At 43.7% G+C, this 22,689-nt stretch overlaps 1 protein-coding gene across 1 annotated transcript; it reads right to left on the reverse strand.

Moving 5' to 3' along the window:
• Positions 1-1,257: 1,257 nt before the first annotated feature.
• On the reverse strand, positions 1,258-16,930 carry LOC109908834 (protein SMG5-like). The gene is made up of 22 exons (XM_020507560.2): positions 16,462-16,930; positions 15,495-15,593; positions 15,280-15,403; positions 12,389-12,545; positions 12,229-12,318; positions 11,994-12,083; positions 11,480-11,558; positions 10,752-10,877; positions 10,578-10,646; positions 10,123-10,343; positions 9,814-9,951; positions 8,807-9,706; positions 8,349-8,518; positions 8,071-8,146; positions 7,408-7,583; positions 7,144-7,302; positions 6,955-7,014; positions 5,255-5,414; positions 3,593-3,683; positions 3,112-3,186; positions 2,807-2,945; positions 1,258-2,488 (listed from the first exon to the last, which is right to left on the reverse strand). The coding sequence occupies exons 1-22, from the start codon at positions 16,524-16,526 to the stop codon at positions 2,405-2,407; spliced, it is 3,348 nt and encodes a 1,115-aa protein (XP_020363149.1). The 5' UTR covers positions 16,527-16,930; the 3' UTR covers positions 1,258-2,404.
• Between the last annotated feature and the right edge of the window lie 5,759 nt (positions 16,931-22,689).

The following is a 22,689-nucleotide window of genomic DNA, read 5'->3' on the forward strand; positions in this document are numbered from 1 at the left end:
CTCCAAAGACTATTGGGTGATATCAACGGTGATGATTTTTATCTGTAGCCTTTTCAATACCATGATCATTTGGGCAGTTTAAATTCTTCAGAAATTCTCACTCAGTAAGTCAAGGCTGGCAGGTCACTTCATAATATTCAAACTGAACCAAATCTACATGAAAAGCAGGGACTATTTTTCATGGACTGAGAGGCACATTGACAAAATGCTTTGATAGGACTTTTTATCCTCCCTCAGCACCCCCAGGGCCAGACTACCGCATTTGGGGTCAAGGGGGCCACGGGGCACTGCCAAAATGTGCATTTCAACACATTTTGCCATGGTGCAGAGAAAAACAAAATGCTGTTTCCTAATGCTATTCTACACAGTCATAATTATTACTTTAAAAAAGTGAATTCCCTGCAATTCTACACTTTTTGCCACAGGGCAGAGATTTTTTTTATGCTGCCATGAGACTGAGAACATTTTGCAGTTTTAAAGCCAATTCCTAAAATTCTACACATTTTTGCTATCATTACTTCGCCTTAAGATGCTTTAGGGAAACCAGGCCCTGAACTGTTCATTTCCCCATCACTAGAAAGTGGGCCAGCCCTGTGCTGTGCCAACCATCTTCTGTTGGGGTGGCGCTGACCCCGCTGCCAGGGGACTGGTCTTGCTCTGCCATTCCATGCAGAATGGTGGTCATTAGGCCCAGGCAGCCAGGGTAGTGAGGGGCACGAGAACTCACAACAGAAGAGAGCAGGATAGATGGCACACAGACTCCTACTCACAGGACCGAGACTGATGGATGAGCCAGGCTGCACTGAACGGTTTCAGAAGTTTGAGAGCAAAGTGGAACAGAACTACCATATTTCAATAGGTAAGGGTGTTTTGAAACAAACCTATAAATTGAAAAACATTAAATGTGTTCCAAACAGCAAGCGGTACCAGAGCGGTAAGGCTAGGTCCAAAAGGCTTCTCAATAGCTTCTACCCCCAAACTATAAGTCTTCTGAACAGCTAATCAAATGGCTACCCGGACTATTTGATACACACCATTTCATTTTAATGTTGGTCAGTCGTAGTCTCTGGATTAGTTCTTCAACTTACGGAAACAATGGCTATTATTGTTATTAGTGTGCAGTCATGAGTATGTTCAGTTCAAATAGTTTGCTTTCCCAATTCAGAGAGTCCTGTGCCTTGTCATGAATTGTGTAAAGCTCTGAAAAAGTTGCCACTGTAAATGGTTTCTGCAAGAGTGTGAAAATAAGAAAATACATTTTAAAATGAGTTCATTTTATTGTTCAATGCGTGGCCACACACATATACAGAGTTCCTTTGCACTGTGCATGATGGGACAGTTAGTGATGATGGTAGATGGGATATATGGAGTTCACAAGGGTCAAAACACAAACACCTTGTACCTCCATATTGGGACAGCCGCAGGCCCCGGACTCCATAATATCTAACAGCACAAAGCTGACCCACCCGAGTCTACCTCTTCCTAAAACGGCACCATGACACAAAAGTCAGGACTATTTCTTTGAGAACAGAAGGATTAGCAGACTGGTTTAGGAAAACTATACAAGACAATCCCATCCCTCCCCCTGCACTTCATTCCTGTGTGTATTCAGCACAGCTTACAAAAACGCAAAATAAAGTATATTTGGGTACAAAAATAAAATCCAAATTAAAACAATAGCAGGGCACAACCTGTCATTATTCCTCCTCATTTTACACAGATAACACAATACATTAGTCACGGGACACAAAAAGTACACCGCAAAAAAACTGATAGGAAAGAAAACAATCCTGGAGAAGTCCATTGACCTGAACCCTATGAGCTACGAGACTCCGATGTGTCGATAGCCTCAACGCTTGGCACGCTAGAGATGTGTTCTCTTTCTGGGATTTACCACACACCCCCCTGCCCTACCAGACCAGACCCAGCTAGCCATAGGGCTGACATAGTCCCACCTTCACAACAGAGGGAAAGGAGGAAACGGGAAACACTGCTCTATACGTCTAAACCAATGGATTTAACTGAGCATGAATGTGTATGAGTGGTTCTCTCTCGACATGTAATGTACTCGTTTCTATCATAAACAGTATATGCCTGGTTATGATGTGAACCTGGGGCACTTTGTGTGTAGCATCCCCACTTAATTCTCACCAACCTCTGGGATCGCTTCTTTATGTTTGGGGGTCTTGTGCTGTTTCTTATTGCCCCCTTTGCCCATGTGTCTCGCTTTTTCTTTCCTTCAACTGCTTTACTTTTCCACCCTCTCTCTCTCTCACCCCCCCCCACTTCCTTTCCTAGAGTTGATTTTCCTTGGAGACGCAGATACAGACAGAGCAACAGAGTGGGAGAGAGAGTGAGTGTGTGATCAGCTGTCCGCCATGCCGACCTCGCCCGCTCAACGCTCTCAGCCAATCTCCTTCCACTGACGGTAGAACTCCACAATGTTCTTCAGCTCCATGCCTGCTGTCGCCACTGCCTGGATGGCCGACTGTTTCCAAGGAGACACAGACAATGGAGGGTAAGACGTCAACTCTTCTAACACCAATGAACATACAACGTATGGTAAAATATCACGGAAGGATGAATGGTGGAGGTCGAACATGCCAAACTTCTCTTAGAAAGAACTCTGGTTCTCCACAAAGATCTACACCATGGTAAAATGGCAGTATTCTATAACAGGGAAATATTAATAGCAATACTGTACAACCCAAGGGATACACGGTAGTCAGACCAGCTGTCCATACCAACAGTGGTTGCTGGAGAGCCTAAAGAACTGAGTGAGTGATTGTATTTGTGATGTGTATACCTTCATGGGTGCAGAGCGGGTACACAGCTCCTCCACTGAGTGACCGGTGAGAATAGTGACCATACCAGCCGTGTCTTCGTCTCCGTTGCTCTGGGAGACGGTCAGCTGACGACAGCTGTCCACAGTCTTGTATAGATGCCTAGAAATCAGGACACATAAGGAAACAGTTAACACTGGGAAGGTGTTTTACCGCTGGTAGATGGCTTTCATAAATCTTTTACCACTTTTGAAGCATTTGTATAAGAATGCTAAGTATTGAGAGGTGGCCATATGAAGAGACTGCTGAAAGACTAATGGAGGCTCACCAGGCTTCAATGTCCTGGCGTTTCAGCTTGTCCCTCTCAAAACTCCTCCCCGACTCCTTCTGGCAACGTATGTACCTGAGGTAGAGCGGGACAGAAGAGGGGTTTACAACATCAAGTGTCTTTGTCCATATGGGTCGCAGCCTATTCTTAGTTTACTGGATCACAGATTAAGAGTGGGTTATGGTTAGAAACATTGTTTTGTTAAGATCTGAAGTAGTAAGGACAACAGCCAGCTCATTTGAAAATTGGTTACGTGAGAGATACATTGATATAAAAGGACCTGTGTATCATTGGCTCTAGCGTTTCACACCGGATAAAGGCTAAGCACATTGAAAATCGCCCTCTATCTTTTCATTCAGAGAACTGTCGACTCTACATATCCCTTTTAATGTGATGGGTTGGCAGATTGTGGTTGTCATATATTAAATGTGGCCCACTATATTACCATACGTCACACTTGAGGGTTGAGACAGACATATACCTGTTGCCTTTACGGAACTCAGACTCCAGGAAGCGGATACCGTCCCTCGCTCCGGCATTCTCCTTCTTCAGGTGGTCAAGGCCATCAATCACTGAGGCAGATAACAGTCAAACATCATGTTTTAACTTTGGTATCTATTAATTTCATACTCTAACTAGAAAGACAAACTCAGCTTCAGTCGTCCCCTCGGTAACTTACAAAACATAGCCAGCAAATAGCCAAAGTCGAAACAATATAGCAGGGCTATTCAACTGGCTGCCAGCCAGACAGATCTGGCCCGTTTATCAATTTAGAATGGCCTTCTGATCAATTCAGATTTCTTTTATCCTGCAAAAAATCTGATGTTTAGAGCCAAAATGAGCCCTTGTTCAATATTCTCCGATGGGAGAATCTGTTTCCCTGTAGTCCCACCCATTAAGTGCTGTCAAAGAATAATCACCCAACATACCAGTTAGCCAATCAGAGCTCGCCTATCGGCTCTTCCCAGCAGATGAGATCACTACACTGCCTGATACACTAGAGCATGCTTTTCGCTTAACTCAGCAGTGAGTTAACACCACAGACATCAACTTTATCCAATCAACATCTAGCCTGCAACATCGTTTGTTTTCGTGGTCTGCTGAGCATCATGATCTACTTTTACATAATGATGCTCGGTGGCTAAGCAAGGGTAATTATGCTCTCAAGAGAGCAGCCTGTGTGAGCTTAGGGAGGAGATAGTTGCTTTTCTCCGTGATTGACGCCACAAGAAAGCCAACACATATCTAGTGAAAATGCTTGATGAACAGTCCGTATCAGATGTTTGTTTTTCATCTTCAATCAATTGAATGGATATAATTTGGGAGTGCAGGGTAGGGATAAAACAGTTGACATGATTGAAAAAAAGTCAATAAATTTTTTTTCTCTCTTTGATTTCCCTACACTACACAACTATATTCAGTCATCAGTACAGATCACTCCCGTGATGGCCGAGTTTTTAGATAAAATGAAAGCTAACTTTGCAACAAGATTTGAGGAGTTTAAGTCCCCACAGAGGTGGTGCAGTTTGTTATAGGGACCCATTCTCTACTGATGCAGGGGGAAAGAGACCTCCCCGCAATAAAAGTTAGTCGACAGATATGACATGAATAAAAAGGTTTCCAAGTTAAACAGAAAAGAACGAAATGAAAAAGAAAATAGAACAGAATATGATGCTGGTCAACTGAGATATGCCATGCATAAAAGGTTTCCTATGAGTAAACAAAAACAAAAGATGAAGTCGTCTCTAAAACGGACAGGAAAGTAGAAATGAATGTGATGCAGGTCAACTGTGTTATAAGTACAAATGTGTTCCATTATTTAAACAATTTCATCCACTGAATTAGGCTCATCCTAAAGCACTTCAAATGAACTTTTAGCAACATTTAATTTGACTAAATGTGCTTTATAAGAATAATCCCATGTATAAAATATCTGGCCCCCCTGTAAATAACCATTTTCAAATCTGGACCCCATATAGTTCAATAACCCGGCAATATAGAAATCATATTTATCACCATTTTATCTCCATGTAATTCTGGAGAGAAACCTCTAAATAATGACTGCACTCAAACAGACTTATCCACAGCCATGCAGTCCAACACTGGGTTTATTCACCCAGGCAGGGCATGGGCCTGTGCTCACCTGTGCGGGGGATGATGATGATGAAGCAGCCACTGCCAGCCAGATGTCTGAGGAGGTTGAGGTGCTGGCACAGGGCGGCAGAGTCGGGTACCAGGTACGGAGACATGGAGGACTGGGTCTTGGGCTGCTGCAGGCTGCCCTCTAGCTGAGATACCTCCAACTGCAGGGCAGACACATTACAAACTGCTTATTTTGATGGGATGTTGAGGGGATAATACAGTGCCCTCTGTAATTATTGGGACAGTGAAGCATTTCATCTTCTTTTGCCTCTATAACCCAAACATTTGGACTTTAAATCAAATCTATGAACTTTTTACTACTATAATACACAAATGAATTTGCCCCAAACTTTTGCCCCCTAAAATGCGGGACTTTGTGCAAAAAGTGCTGTCATTTCCAAAATGATTCATCCGATATGGATGAAAATACCCTCAAATTAAAGCTGACAGTCTGCACTTTAACCTCAGTCATTGTTTGATTTCAAATCCAAACTCTTAGAGTATAGAGCCAAAAGAAAAAATGCTTCACAATAATTAGAGGGCACTGAACATGTACATTCTTTTTTTCCCCTTTTAATTTTACCCCCTTTTTTCTCCCCAATTTCGTGGTATCCAATTGTTAGTAGCTCCTATTTTGTCTCATCGCTACAACTCCCGTACGGGCTCGGGAGAGACGAAGGTTGAAAGTCATGCGTCCTCCGATACACAACCCAACCAAGCCACACTGCTTCTAAACACAGCGCGCATCCAACCCGGAACCCAGTCGCACCAATGTGTCGGAGGAAACACCGTGCACCTGGCAACCTTGGTTAGCATGCACTGCGCCCAGCCCGCCACAGGAGTCGCTGGTGCGCGATGAGACAAGGATATCCCTACCGGCCAATCCCTCCCTAACCCGGGCGACGCTATGCCAATTGTGCGTCTCCCCACGGACCTCCCGGTCGCGGCCGGTTACGACAGAACCTGGATGCGAACCCAGAGTCTCTGGTGGCACAGCCCTTAACCACTGCGCCACCCGGGAGACCCTGAACATCTACATTCAACATTAAGTAATATACTTCAATGGCATCACCTTAACTATCATCGGCTGAAATCTAATGAATTTCACTTCAAGGTTTTGGGTGCGAAAGTAAATTAAGACATATACACTTAGTATACCAAACATTAGGAAAACCTTCCTAATATTGAGTTGCACCCCCCTTTTGCACTCAGAATAGCCTCAATTCGTCAGGGCGTGGACTCTATAAGGTGTCAAAAGTGTTCTACAGGGATGCTAGCCCATGTTGACTCCAATGCTTCCCACAGTTGTGTCAAGTTGGCTGGTGGACCATTGTTGATACACACAGGAAACCGCAGAGTGAAAAACCAAGCAGTGTTGTAGTTCTTGACATAAACCGGTGCGCCTGCCACTTACCATACCCCGTTCAAAGGCACTTAAATATTTTGTCATGCCCATTCACCCTCTGAAGGCTTAAAAATCCTTCTTCAACCGGTCTCCTCCCCTTCATCTACACTGATTGAAGTGGATTTAACAAGTGACATCAATAAAGGATCATAGCTTTCACCAGGATTCACCTGGTCAGTCTACAGTACGTCATGGAAATGGAATGTTCCTAATGTGTTGTACACTCAGTATAGTGTCGGATAGCTAGATTGACAGTGTTTGATTTATGATAGAATGGAATGTTCCAGAAGACAGACCTGTAGGCGGAGCTGAGCCATGTCTCTCATCAGGCGGTTTCGTCGAGCCTCCTCCTCTGCCTGGACTCACAAACAGTGTTGAAATAGATAATACTTTGCAGTTATTTGAGCTGCACAAGTGACACAAAAACTGAAACTAGAGTGACCGCTGCTGCTTTGGTCTCATTGGTTCATTCAACTGCCGCTCACCATGCGGAACTGGGCCTTGGCCTGCTGCACCAGGTTGTCCTGCTCTGATTGGCTGATGCTGGTGAAGATGCCCGCCTCTGGGTTGAAGTGCAGTACGTTGCATTGGAGATTGGTGAGGAAGTGGCCAAAGCTGCGGATGCAGCACACGCGCACCACACACTGAGACGGGGAGAGAAAGAGAGCGAGAGAGAGTGAGTGAGATAGTAAAGTAGAGAGAGGGCAGAAAAACAGTGAGGGTGTCTAAGGGAAGCTAGGTGTGTGTACCTCCTGTACGGGGCTGAGGGAAGGTCTGGGGCGGGTGTAGTCGAGGTGGCGGTGGGCCAGGTTGAGGGCAGGTAGGTGTCGCAGGGCCAGGTCCTCAGGCAGCAGCAGGGACTGGACCAGGCCAGGCTGCTCACACTCACTCAGCAGCTCCGTCACCTCAGTGTTCAGACCCAGCTCTAAAATACACAAAGAGAAAGCAAGACAGAGAGCGAGATTAAGACGTGACTTCTAGTCACGTGCTCTACAGAATGAGACACACATTTGGAATTTCATCTATAAGAACATGGGTTAAAATAACCAAAGGAGAGGAAAAGAGAACAGATGGAACAAGAAATATAATGTGAGAGGGGGAGAGGGGAATTTGGCCAACTCAAGCCTCCACAACGGGCCCCCGAGTGGCACAGCGGTAAGACACTGCATCTCAGTGCTAGAGGCGTCACTACAGACCCTGGTTCAATTCCAGGCTGTATCACACCCAGCTGTGATTGGGAGTCCCATAGGGCGGCGCACATTTGGCCAAGCGTCATTAGGGTTTGGCAGTCATTGTAAATAAGAATTTGTTCTTAACCAACTTGCCTAGTTAAATAAAGGGTAAATTAAAAATTAGAAATGTAAAAGCAGATTAACAACCCATAAAAAGGACAGGTGATTTTAGTAACTCGCCTTCTTCCAGCATCTTGCTCCCGTCAGGCAGCAGGTTGAGTAGCACAGACAGTCTGTTCCATAGGCTCTGAGAACTCTACAGACAGAGTAACGGAATTACATTGAGCGGAAGACAGACAGTGAAACAAACACCAACAATGATGAAGACTATAAACCCCTGCCCTAAGTCAGCTGATACAAAGACTGACTTGTATTTGACCAATTTGATGCAAATTAGATTTGTCAATGCATACTGTTTGTAAGTGCTTCTAGGTCAGTGAAAAATCCACCCCCTTTACCTGTGCACACATGAGGATAATGTCAGTGTTGGTTCTCAGCCAATCCACAAACACCTTGACCACCTGGATGAGCCCCTGATTGGTCAGAATCTCCAGTCTCTCCGACAGGGTCTTCTCGCTGTGTACTGATTGGTTGCTGTGCACGCTACACTCTGAATCGGAATCCACCTCTACAGGGAATGGACAAAAATAAATAAACATGTGTTTAATCTACACCCTAGTTTTCTTAGGGGGTACCTTTCTTAGGGGGTACCTCTACAGATGTACTGTTAGAAAAGGGCATATTTTAGCGATGTGCTGTTACTCAATGGAGTCATTGGGAAAGACTAAAAACAGACTAGAAGTACATAATTATATTGGTATATTAAAGTTAAATCTTTAAACTCATCATTTCCTGCACTATACGAAAACCACATAGTAATCAACACAGCGTCAATGTGTGTGGGGAGGTTACTGACCATTGTCGTTGGTTCCGTTGGCAGTGCCGGGGCCAGCGGCGCAGGGTGAGTCCCCCGGGGGAGGAGGGGTCTCCTGGGAGGGGGTGGTGGAGGCGGCGTCTGGATCAGTGGGGTTGGGTGTGGAGTTGGTGGCGGAGCTGTGGGGCCTCAGCAGCACGTTGCTGAAGGTGGGCGCCAGGCGGAAGCAGCGCTTGGCCTGGAACAGCTGGGATGACATGGCCTGGAGGTTACTGCTGATACTGGGGTCGCTGGGCAGGAGTGGGCCGTTGGTGGCCGGAGGGGTGTCCCCGTCTCCGTCCTCCCTGGGATCGGCTTGCTCCTCCTCCTCCTCATCATCATCGTCTTCAGGCTGCACCTCCCCCCGAGGAGGTGTGTCCAAGTTCCCTGGGGTTTCCGAGTCCTCTATATCCTCCAAGTCAGAGCGGGACTCCTGACTGTTCATGTCCGAGTCAGTCTCCACGTCGAAGGCCGTGCTCCCCTCCTCGTCTTCCTCCGAGGCACTCTCCCAGTTCCCCTCAGTCGGGTGCTCCCTCCTGCACTTGCTCTCCTTTCCCAGCGTGGAGGGGGTGAGTGAGGGTCTCGAGGCGCCGTCCCCGGAGTCGGCGCAGCCCCTCTGTTCTTCTTCCTCCTCCTCCTCCTCTTCGTCGCTCTCGAAACCCTCGCTCAGGTCGCTCTCGTCTTCTTTGCGGGTGGCGCAGCGGCGGCGGCGCATCATGGATAGGCGGGCATACTTCTTTTGCTTCTGTTTCTCCTCCTCTGCCTTCCTCTCACCGACGCCTGCTTTCTGGGCCACGGTGCTCCGGTGGCCCACCTCGTCCTCCTCATGGTCTAGGGAGCCATTCTGCATTGGCCTCTCTTCCGAGGTCAACGGGTCAGACGGGTCTCTCAACTCAGAGTCGTCTAGGAACAAACAAATGTCATTATTGTTCCATTCGTTTTTCAGAGAATTAACTGAGAACATGAGTAGTGTCTAGGCATCATGAGGTAAAGCTGGGAGTAGTTCTCACCTGTGTTGTCGTTCTGCAGCGGGGGCACCTGGCTCTCCCCCTCCTCCAGCTCAGCCTGCAGGCGGATGTTGACATGGTTCACCAGGTGGGAGAAGAGGGCCAGCGTGAAGGCTATTGACGCACTGTACTGCTTTGACCCTACACAAACAAGTCAACATGTCAACTTTGCAATACAACAAATCACCATATCCCCTTATTTCTCCCTTGCAGTATGTCATTATTCTTGCATGCCTACTGACAACATCCTTTGAGCGTAATGTTTGAAAAGCGATTTGCAAAGAAATATATGACATCTATATTCTTACTGACCTCCCCGCTTCAGGCTGTGCACCACCATGAGGCAGGTGACCACCATCTTGAAGATGAGGGCGTCGGGGAGCAGGGCGCAGGGCGATTCGTGCTCCTCATGCTCCTCCTCGCTGGGGGAAATGGCCTCGTGGCCGTGTGGCGGCGAAGGCAGGTAAAAAAGCACCAAGTTAAAATCCTCCAGCACCGACTGACACAGAGAGGTCAACTCTGTCTCCAGCAGACTACTCATAGGGAGGAAGAGAGAAATGGTAAGAACACGGTACCCAACAGAAACACGGTACCCAACAGGTACCCAACAGACAATAGAAAGCCCTTTGAAACTGAGCAAAGGGGGTTATAAAAATTCAATCAATTGTTATTATCATCAGATAGCTGTGTCATATATGGACCAAATGTTGAGGTTCCTATTGAGATAAATGACTAGGGACTAAATGGTGAATAGTGAATGTCCTAACCTGTTCTTGGGCTGCAGTAGACTCTGCAGGTACATGAAGCTCACTAGAAGTTGCTTGATGTCCTTGGATCTGAGGAAACAGTAAGGATCTCAAAGAGGACCATCTAAATTCATGTTCAATGCTGACTTAGTGATTTGTCATTTCAGGGCTGTGGTCTGAGGAAACCAGACTGACCTTTGCCGTGAGGGAGACAGCTTCTTCATCTCCTGTTTCTTCACCTGGTGGTACATCTTAGCTGCTTTATCAAACAGACGCTTCAAATTCCCATAGGCCCCTTCGAAGGGAGTCTCCGACTGTATACTGTTCAAACACAGGAACATAGAGGAGAAAACCATGGTCAGTACTTTGTGGTAGGGGTGTGACGATACCAATATCGCAATATTTTTTCCCATGGCAATGAAAACACGAATCAGACCCAACTCTGTGATCATTTAAAAACCTGCTGTATGTCAAATATTGTGTGCTATAGCTTGGAAAATAATTGTGACTGGATGACAACAATGTTTCTTTCCAACATCAGGGCTGTTTTCCTAAAGAAGTTCAAATCCGCTTCGTGTTTTGTATCCTTTCCCCTACTAACGAGATTGCAATACTGGTATCGTCCCGGTACCACTTGGTTGTGAGTCTTTTTTAATGTGTTCTGGCTCTGAAGTTGGCAGCCTTCTCCTAACAGACTGGTTTCAGAACCTCTTCCATTTCAAAACATGTCTCCTATTTAAAGCCTACTGAATGTGATCCAAATATGAAATGTTGCAATGAAGATATTTCTCCCCAGCAGTGTGACTACATTGCCCCACTGAGGTAGAGAACAATAGCACAGCTAGAGCATAGTCTACAGACCAGTCATAGATAGACTGTCGATATGCTGCAGTAAATCTAGACGTGTTGAAGTCTCCTCTCACCAGCGTAGGTAGTAATAGGTGGCCTCCACGTTGTAGAATTTACTCCCCGCCAGTGTACCTAACTGATTGAAAGGCATTCCTGAAAACAAAACATCAAACACTTGTCAGTATCATGGCACACTAAAGACATCGCTTTCCTTTAGCAGTGGCCATTTAATGTTGACTTTCAGTTCGACTGATGAAGCCCTCTCAAAAAGACATAACGTTTCAAATGTGGATCGGTGATTTCTTGAGACTGAATGCCCTCTCCTGGCCCGCTAACAGTTACTGAATGCCCCCTTCCTGGCCCAAATGGCCCGCTAACAGTTCAGCTAGATCACTATGAGCTGCGTAAAGCTTTGACCAGTCATATAATAAAGCTCAAATCAATAAGTGCTGTGTGAGTTCATCACTATGTGGGCAATATAACAAGAGTGATTCATTTGTAGATGGTGGTGTGAGTAAACCGGTTAGTGTAAAAAAATGAGGTTAATGTGCTGTGAAAGGGAGGGGCGGTAACACCTTGTCAACTCACCTACGTGCGGAGTGACAGACAGGGCCTGGTGGTAGAACCGCTCTGCCAGCTGCTCAGCCTCCACCCCAGCCAATTCGTTCTGGTAACGGGCTGCAGAAAACATTCAAACAACCTCCTGTAAACCTCTCCTGTACATTCAAATCAATGTGATTTGGATTTGGGGAATGCAATTCCATGGTCATACAAATAAGGTTGTCTCAAATATCTTTGGTGAGAAAGATTAAGTTTGTATTACCTAGATCTCCCAGGTACACCAGGCAGCGATGGCAGGCCATTGTGGCCCACTCCATCTCCTTAAGGGTGGCTGATACCGGCTTCTTCCGACCTACAATAACAAATACAATCATTTATACACTGTCAATCACAGATACTGCTGACCTGAGTGTGTGTCTCACCGATGAGGGGGTCGGTGACATGGGTCCAGTCGATGCAGTCCTGCATTTCCAGCTGGTAGTGTGACTGGATGTAGAGCAGCAGGTGCTGGAAGAAGCCCACGCCGGCTATCAGGTGAGTCCTGTAGGCACATTCCAGGGCACTGCGACTGTGGATGTGCTGCAGAAGACATGGAGATAAAAGACGGGGCCAGGTAATAAGAGATTAGAAATAAAAGGGTTGTGTGTGGGGCATGAGGAAAGATAAAGTGGGCATGTCTGAAAGCTCAGCAGTGACTGTATCAATCAAATGTATTTATAAAGCCCTTCTTACATCAGCTGATGTCACAAAGTGCTGTACAGAAACCCAGCCTAAAACCACAAACAGCAAGTAATTCAGGTGTAGAAGCACTATTGGCCAGAGTCATAAAATTTCCACAATAACTTAGGGTGTTTTCCCACATGGTCCCTTTTAGCAAATTTGAGAACTCAGTGCGGTTTGCATAATTTTTTTGTGCAGTGTTAACCCTTAAAAGAGCACCCGAAGCGAACTGAGACCGTCTCCAGAGGAGGTCGGAGTTCGGTTCACTTGAATTCCGTGCTCCGGTTCCATTTTTTAGGGCAATGCTCCCCAGGTTTGCTTGCGATTACAAACACAACACTGCCGTAACCCCTCACATTGGTGCCACAAGTGAGAAGATTATGTGCATGTTCGCGGAAAAATTAGCTGTTTTTGGATATTGATTAGCAATTGTCAAGAACGCACAGACATTCCAAAATGTGGAGTTTTTAGTTCAGATTATTTGTTTGCAATATGTGATCTATAAGAGAGTTTCATACACTATTTGATTGTGGGGTTTAAAGTGTGAGAAGACAACATAAGGTCCAAATCTATTCCAGCTCTTAAAGGGGCGGCAGCCTACATTGGGTGTACAATTTTCAATTACAGCATTATTTAATCCGCAGTTATTCATTCATATATACATTTTTTAAACAACTAGGCAAGTCAGTTAGGAACAAAATTCTTATTTACAATGACAGCCTACCAAAAGGCCTCCTGCGTGGACAGGGACTGGCATTAAAAATATAGAACACACACACACACACATCACAAGACACCACAACACTACATAAAGAGAGAACTAAGACAACCACATAGCATGGTAGCAACACCACTTGACAACATACATCCCTCAAAGCAGCCAGAAATGTACCGTAATTTCTGGACTATTAAGCGCACCTGAATATAAGCCGCACCCACTGAATTATTTTAAAAAATATGTATTTTGTACATAAATAAGCCGCACATTTCTATAAGCCGCAGGTGCCTACCGGTACATTGAAACAAATGAACTTTACACAGCCTTTAAACGAAACACGGGTTGTAAGAAAAATAAATAGGCTTTAACGAAACACGGCGTGTAACATTTTTATTTTATTTTAAATAGCAGTAAACAGTAGCCTACCAAGAAAGTCATTGGTCACCATCTTCCTCCTTGTGTGCACTGAAACCATCTCCTTCGGTGTCGGAGTTGAATAGCCTCAGAATTGCTTCATCCGATGTTGGATCATTTTCATTGTCGCTCTCGTCACTTTCATCCGGAGGCAAATTCCCCGCTGAGCTCATGCTGCCCTCTTCAACACGCAGCAGTCCAGTTTTTCGAAACCCGTTGATGATAGTGGATTTTTTGACAATGCTCCACGCTGTCAGGACCCGCTGGCAGACTTGACCATAAGTTGCACTTCGCATGCGGCCTGATTTAGTGAAGGATTTCTCCCCACTTGTCATCCAAGCCTCCCACTGAACACGGAGCACCACCTTAAATGCACGATTTACACTGATGTCGAGTGGCTGCAAATACTTTGGGCCATCTGCTTTTCTTCCCTCTGAAAGCTTTTGTTGTCTTTTTGCACTGAGTCAGTTCCTCACGCTGCTGTTTCCAACGTCTTATCATCGACTCATTAAGGCCAAGCTCCCGTGCAGCAGCTCTATTTCCTTTTCCAACAGCCAGATCGATCGCCTTCAACTTGAAAGCTGCATCATATGCATTTCTCCGTGTTTTTGCCATGATGAGGGTGACAAAATGACTACCGTAATCAGAATGATGGGAAGTTTGAGCGCGCTCGATTTACGTCACATCATGTGACGGTGCTCAGTTTTTTGGAGGCATGAATCTTGTAAAAGCGGGAAAAATCCATAAATTAGCCACGTCATTGTATGAACCGCGAGGTTCAAAGCGTGGGAAAAAAGTAGCGGCTTATAATCCGGAAATTACGGTAAGTAAGAGTGTCCATGATTGAGTCTTTGAATGAAGAGATGGAGATAAAACTATCCAGTTTGAGTGTTTTTTGCAGCTCGGTCCAGTCACTAGCTGCAGCGAACTGAAAAGAGGAGCAACCCAGGGATGTGTGCACTTTGGGGACCTTTAACAAAATGTGACTGGCAGAATGGGTGTTGTATGTGGAGGATGAGGACTGCAGTAGATATCTCAGATAGGGGGGAGTGAGGGTTTTATAAATAAGCGTCAACCAGTGGGTCTTGCGACAGGTATACAGAGATTACCAGTTTACAGAGGAGTATAGAGCACAGTAATATGTCCTATAAGGAGCATTGGTGGCAAATCTGATTGAGGAATGAAAATGGCTTGTTCGAGAGTGCATTGAGTGAATGTTGGAAAAAATATCTTGATTCCTTTCTAAATATAGCAATCTGAATGCAGAGAGGACTTGGACCACAACATGGATAAAGTGAACTGGCAAAAGAGTTGAGTCCTCATTCAAAGGCAAAGGAAGTTTGAATACAAAGAGAACATAGTTCTATAGCTTCTTTTTTTACCACGAAGTTCACTTTAAAGAGGACGGGGACTGGTTATTTTAAAGAGGACTAGATGGGAAAACACCCTTAAATGCTGTACCTTCTTGTTGGTCTTGATGACCTGGATGACCTCGTAGTAGACCTTCCTCCACAGAAGCTCCTCAGCCTTGCGACCATAGTCCACAGGGTGGAGAAACATCAGCTTCACACACAGCTCCCTCAACCTGGGCACAGAAGATGGATGAGGTTGGGGTTAGTGTTTTGCCTTTTGCCTTAGTGTTTAGGGCAAAGGTTGGGGTAGAGTAAAATGCTTACTTGTTGCGAAGGCTGATGTTTTCAGGCTTGAAGACCTCCCTGTACGATGACTTGCTGCCAATGATGACATCCAGCTTGTGTACCGACTCAACCACTGCCCTGAGCACGCAAGATACAGTTATTATGGCATGTGAATCACTGGTAATGGCCATTGGAGGAATGAGCAAACTCATTCTTATCAATGTAGGGAGCTAATGCTAGCTAGCTAGCTATAACTGGAAACTATCAAATGTCTTGTCTCACACGAGATAATGGTTGACATTACAGCTACCTAACTAGGTAGGTAAATCTAAAGAGGCTTGTGAAATATGGTGTTTCTCCCTAACTAGGCCTAGTTATGCATGTTAAAAGTAGCCAGTCGGCATTATTCATGTGGTGATGTTCTGCAAGACGCTTCTAGTTATCGTAGCTGTTAAATAACTAACTCGCTAGGTAGCTAGCTAGCAAACAAGGTAGGCCTATCAGGTAACTAGTACTGTGACAATACTGACAGCTGAAACTATCACAACTAGTTAACCAACTAACGTTATTAAGAGAGCAAGTTGGCACAGGAATAAGTTAGCTAGCTAATAGCACAGTAACTTGTTACTGTACTGTTACTGTTCAGTTGTTTAGAAGCTAACGTTGGATAGCTAATTAGCTATCCGCTCCATAAATTCCCACTGTGCTACATCTGGTTATTTAAAACACATTATCGAAAATGTCCGACTACTTCGTAAAATGTCATTGTCCTTCGATGAAGGACAGTTAACTAGCTAACGTTAGCTAATTCAATTCACAGACAGACAGGTGACTGGATAGTTAGCTAACTAGCAAGTTGAATAGATGGCTAGCTAGTTAGCAAACTAGCTAAGGTTAGCTATCCATTTATTTCACTACTGTTAGCTAATATACAACAAAACAAAAAAAATTATTTAAAAAAAAACTAGCCAATGTAATGTTTCCCAGCAAAAGGCATTTAACTCACCTGTATAGCCGCTTGATGAGGAGGACTTTTGCCTCTGGCTCGCTATCCTGCCCAGGTCCACTCATGTTAGCATCTGGTGCCAAGAGTCACACGCTCCAGTCCAACAGAGTCTGCGTTCCCACCCTCTTCAACCCCACTCTTGTCAGGGTTGCTCCGGGCTTGCCCCACCGGCAGTGACAACTGTGTTGACTAGCTAGTAGCAGCTCTCTCCTCTCCCGCTAGCGTATCTTATGTCGCTTGGCAATCTCCCCCCACACTGCCCATCCGTTCGGAACCCGTTTAGGAGAGGGAATGGCACAGTATGTTTGTTAATTCCCGGTCAGCTATCACACTCCGATGGGTTCCTTGTGTTATTCCCCGTTTCAGACATTGCTTCGAGTAAGAGGGCGGCCATTAAACAGCGACCGCCTGAACAGCGCGAGACTTCTCATGAAACGTTCGTGCCAAGGTTCGCGCGGGACCGTCACTAGTTACCACAGCTACAAAGTCATGACCTCCGCCATGTATACAATTTCTCTTAATTAAAATATGACTTAACCCTAACCTTTACCACACGGCTAACCGTATGCATGACCCCTACCTTAAATTAAGACCAAAAAGAAAAAAATAATACTAATATTTGTGGCTGTAGAATCTAGTGGACACCTAGCTAGATTGCCAGACAGCAAGTCATTATGATTCATTTGTTTGTGCAGGTTTGTGATCCCTGGCAATGTACAACGTTTGTATATATATATATATTTGTGATTAGGGCTGCATGGCACAATAACCGGGTAACCAATGGTTATTGATGAAGACTGTCATGAAAATGAAATAAGAGTCATAATCAATTTACATTGTTACAATTTACACTCTCTTTACAATTTACACTCTTATCCTGAGCGACTTACAGTTAGTGCATTCATCGTACCCCTTCCCAGCAGTCAAATGACCTAGTGGCCTCACGGGTGGAATGTTATTCATATTTTTTCATAATTCATTTTTAGAAATACGAAAATCTGGTGTTTCTATGTCAAACTATTTTGTTTTATTTCAGTCTTCTGTGATGTACAGTATATAAAGTGTAATTTTGGGATGCAAACTCAAAATTGAATACATTTCAACTCTTTATCGGACATGGTATAGCGGTCTTCTTTTTTTAAGCCCATAACCATGTGTGTGAGGTGTATACTTTTGTTTTAAAGTAGATTTGTTTAAAACCAACAAGAAACACTGTGTGACCCTGATTATGCCCACTGCAGTAATAAGATAGCTAGGTTGGAAAACCACATATCACAGTCATAGTAGGTAAATTTTTCCTCAATAAAGTACCTATCAGAAAAGTCAGTTTGTAAGAGGGAAAAGAGTTAAGTGTTTGTTCAAAAAAGGCAGTTTTTTTTTACACTGAATAAAAATATAAACGCAACATCCAAAGTGTTGGTCCGATGTTTCATGAGCTGATATAAAATATATGCACAAAAAGCTTATTTCTATCAAATGTTATGCACACATTTGTTTACATCCCTGTTAGTGAGCATTTCTCCTTTGTTAAAATAATCCAACCACCTGAATAATCACTACACAGGTGCAACTTGTGCTGGGGACAATAAAAGGCCACTCTGTGCAGTTTTGTCACACAACACAAGTGTTGAGGGAGAAGCAATTGGTATGCTGACAACAGGAATGTCCACCAAAGCTGTTGTCAGAGAATTTAATGTTCATTTCTCTACCATAAGCTGCCTCCAATGTTGCCATTCATCCACCACCATCACCTCATGTTTCAGCATGATAAAGCACAGCCCCATGTCGCAAGGATTTGTTCACACTTCCTGGTACCTGAAAATGTCCCAGTTCTTACATGGCCTGTATACTCACCAGAAATGTCTCCCATTGAGTATGTTCTGAAGCTCTGGATCGATGTGTTCCCGCCAATATCCAGCAAATTTGCACAGCCATTGAAGAGGAGTGGGACAACATTCCACAGGCCATAATCAACAGCCTGATCAACTCTATGCGAAGGAGATGTGTCGCACTGCATGAGACAAATGGTGGTCACACCAGATACTGACTGGTTTTCTGATCGACACCCCTACCTTATTTTTAAGGTATTTGTGACCAACTGATGCATATCTGTATTCCGAGTCATGTGAAATCCATAGATTAGGGCTTAATGAAAGTATTTCAACTGACTGATTTTCTTATATGAACTGTAACTCAGTAAAATACTTGAAATTGTTGCATGTTGCGTTTATATTTTTGTTCAGCATACAGTTGAAGTCAGAAGTTTACATACACCTTAGCCATATACATTTAAACTCCGTTTTTCACAACTCCTGACATTTAATCCCAGTAAAAATTTCCTGTCTAAGGTCAGTTAGACCACTTTATTTTAAGAATGTGAAATGTCTGAATATTAGTAAAGAGCATGATTTAATTCAGCTTCTATCTCTTTCATCACATTCCCAGTGGGTCAGAAGTTTACATACTCAATTAGTATTTGGTAGCATTGCCTTTAAATTGTTTAACTTGGGTCAAACGTTTCGGGTAGCCTTCCACAAGCTTCCCACAATAAGTTGGGTGAATTTTGGCCCATTCCTCCTGACAGAGCTGGTGTAACTGAGTCAGGTTTGTAGGCCTCCTTGCTCACACATGCTTTTTCAGTTCTGCCCACAAATTTTCTACAGATTGAGGTCAGGGCTTTGTGATGGCCACTCCAATACCTTGACTCTGTTGTCCTTAAGCCATTTTTCCACAACTTCGGAAGTATGCTTGGGGTCACACGAGAACTGTGTGCCCCCGATCTCTGTGGCCAACATGAGTAAGACATTCAACGATGTCAACCCTGGCAAGGCTGCCAGCCCATATGGCATCCCAAGCCAAATCCTCAGAGCATGTGCAGACCAGCTGGCTGGAGTGTTTACTGACATATTCAATTGTTCTCTTTCCCAGTCTGTTGTCCCCACTTTCTTGAAGATGTCCACCATTGTTCATGTACCCAAGAAAACGAAGGTAACTAGCTGGCTTCCACCAGTTACACAACCCTGCACCTTAAGAGACCGCTGCCTTATGTATATAGAATCATTGAACACTGGTCACTTTTATAATGTTTACATACGGTTTTACCCACTTTATATGTATATACTGTATTCTAGTCATGGCTCATCCTATATATGTACAGTTTGGTAAAAAAGTACTTGCCCCCTTTCTAATTTTCTCTACTTTTGCATATTTTTGACACGGAATGTTATCAGATCTTCAACCAAAACCTAATAAATAAAAGATAAAGTGAACCTGAGCGAACAAATAACACAACAATTATATACTTATTACATTTTTTTCATAAATAAAGTTACGCAACACCCCATGTCCCTGTGTGGAAAAAGTAATTGCCCCCTTACACTCAATAACTGGTTGTGCCACCTTTAGCTGCAAAGACTGCAACCAAATGCTTACTGTAGTTGTCGATCAGACTCTCACATCGCTGTGGAGGAATTTTGTCCCTCTCTTGCATGCAGAACTGCTTTAACTCAGCGACATTTGTGGGTTTTCAAGTATGAACTGCTCATTTCAAGTCCTGCCACAACATCTCAATTGGGATTATTAGGTCTGGACTTTGACTAGAACATTCCAAAACTTCAAATTTGTTGCTTTTTAGCCATTTTCATGTAGACTTGATTGTGTGTTTTGGATCATTGTCTTGCTTCATGACCTAGCTGAGCTTCAGCTTCAGCTCACAGATGGATGGCCTGACATTCTCCTGTAGAATATACTGATACAGACCAGAATTCATGGTTCCTTCTATTAAGGCAAGTCATCCAGGTCCTGAAGCAGCAAAGCATCCTCAAACCATCACACTACCAACCCCATGCTTGACCATTGGTATAAGGTTCTTACTGTGGAATGCAGTGTTTGGTTTTCGCAAGGCATAATGGGACCCAATTATATTTTTGAATCATCTGCCCATAGAACATTCTTACAAGAGTCTAGATGATCATCAAGGTACTTCCATGTGTTTTTGGCAAACTTCAGTCAACTTTTTGGAAGACATGGGTCGCATGATTCCTGGTGAAAATCAAACACTGCATTCCAATACCTTGCAAAGAAGGGCACCTATTGATAGATGGGTAAAAAAAAAACTTTAAAAAAGCAGACATTAAATATCCCTCTGAGCATGCTGAAGTTATTAATTCCATCTCAGATGGTGTATCAATAAACCCAGTCACTACAAAGACTTTTAAATAGTTAGAGTTTAATGGCTGTGATGGGAGAAAACATCAACATTGTAGTTACTCTACAATAGTAACCTAATTGACAGAATGAAAATAAGGCAGCTTGTACAGAATAAAAATATTCCGAAACATGCATTCTGTTTTCAACAAGGCATTAAAGTAATACTGAATACAAAGTGTTGTGTTTGGGGCAAATCCAACACATTCAAACATGGTGGTGGCTGCATCATGTTATGGGTATGCTTGTCATCGGCAAGGACTAGGAAGTTTTTTAGGATAAAAAGAAACGGATTAGAGTTAAGCACAGGCAAAATCCTAGAGGAAAACATTGTTCAGTCTGCTTTCCAACAGACACTGGGAGACAAATTCACCTTTCAGCAGGACATTAACCTAAAACACAAGGCCAAATATACACTGGAGCTGCTTACCAAAATGACATCGAATGTTCCCGAGTGGCATAGTTACAATTTTGACTTAAATCAGCTTGAAAATTCATGGCAAGATTTGTAAATGGCTGTTTATGTCACGACTTCTACTGAAGTCGATGCTTCTCCTTGTTCGGGCGGTGCTCGGCGATCGACGTCACCGGTCTTCTCATATTCCATTGGTTTTGTCTGGTCTTCTTACACACCTGGTTCCAATCCCATTCATTATATGTTGTGTGTTTCCCCTCATGTCTTTGTCAGAGATTGTTTATTGTTATGTTCATGTTTTATGGATCGGTGTGCGACTGGTTCTTGTACCCACATTTATTTTATTATGGACTTTGGTTTTGTAGTTTGTTTTGAGTTATTAAAATACTCCATTTATACCAAGTTTGATTCTCCTGCGCTTGACTTCCCTGCCACGTACATACACGACGTGACAGTTTAGCAATGATCCACAACCAACTTGATAGAGCTTGAAGAATTTTTAAAATAATAATGTGCAAATATTCTACAATCCAAGTGTGCAAAGCTCTTAGAGACTTACCCAGAAAGACTCACAGCTGTAATTGCTGCCAAAGGTGATTTTAACGTGTGAATACCTATGTAAATGAGATATTTCAAACATTTCTGAAAACATGTATTCACTTTGTTATTATGGGTTTTGTGTTGATGGGTGAGAAAAAAATTGATTTAATCCCATTTCAATTCAGGCTGTAACAAAACAAAATGTGGAATAAGTCATGGGGTATGCATATTTATTTGTATTTTTTATTTGACCACTATTTTACCAGGTAAGTTGACTGAGAACACATTCTCATTTATAGCAACGACCTGGGGAATAGTTACAGGAGAGAGGAGGGGGGATGAATGAGACAATTGTTAAGTTTCTGAAGGCACTGTGTATATATAGAAAGCTGTGTACTTGCCTAATACATTTTTATTTTATTTTATTTGCTCCATTTGGTGGGTGTGGCGGGTTGTGGCTTTAACAATGAGTGACGTATTTAAATGGCAGTGGCCATTCGGACAGTGTTCCCAACCCCGTTTTTCAACTGGTCGCTCAGAACAGCACCTTTTTCATTTAATTGAACAATACACATCATTTTGTCATATTGAACGCAGCCCTATTGTCTGCTGAGTACTTCCTTATGCCATTGAAAATCTGAGACATTGGTCTTGTCTGAATACCTATTCTTGCTAAATAGTAGGCATTTTGAGTATGGGAAATAGGTTTTGTAGTAGGCCTATATGATTTTTTTTGTATACTTTAAATGCCAGGATGACATACTACGTAGTTGTCCAAACTTGGTCCTCGTGGCCCCGTTTTTTGTTGCCCTGGTACTACAGCTGACTCAAATAATCAACTAGTCATCAAGCTTTGATCGTTTGAATCAATTGTGTAGTGTTAGGGCAAAAACCAAAACGTGCACCCCTTGGGGTCCCGAGGACAGAGTTTGGGAAACGCTGTCATATTCATTTAGGCTTTTCCTCTAGTTGAATTTTCTGCACACTATTGAGGAAGAGAATCTTCTCACAGCTGATAATCAGATAGGCCTTTTATGATCCGCTGTACCAAAATTAACGAATGGGGG

The sequence above is a fragment of the Oncorhynchus kisutch genome, linkage group LG2 (assembly GCF_002021735.2).
Source record: "Oncorhynchus kisutch isolate 150728-3 linkage group LG2, Okis_V2, whole genome shotgun sequence".
Lineage (NCBI taxonomy): Eukaryota > Metazoa > Chordata > Actinopteri > Salmoniformes > Salmonidae > Oncorhynchus > Oncorhynchus kisutch.

Excerpts from the sequence above, each read along its gene's own strand:
- LOC109908834 (XM_020507560.2), bottom strand. The coding sequence starts at position 16,526 with ATGAGTGGACCTGGGCAGGATAGCGAGCCAGAGGCAAAAGTCCTCCTC. Across the intron at positions 15,594-16,461 it reads CTCATCAAGCGGCTATACAG|GGCAGTGGTTGAGTCGGTAC; the intron begins GTGAGTTAAATG and ends TTGCGTGCTCAG. Across the intron at positions 12,319-12,388 it reads TGTCACCGACCCCCTCATCG|GTCGGAAGAAGCCGGTATCA; the intron begins GTGAGACACACA and ends TTGTTATTGTAG.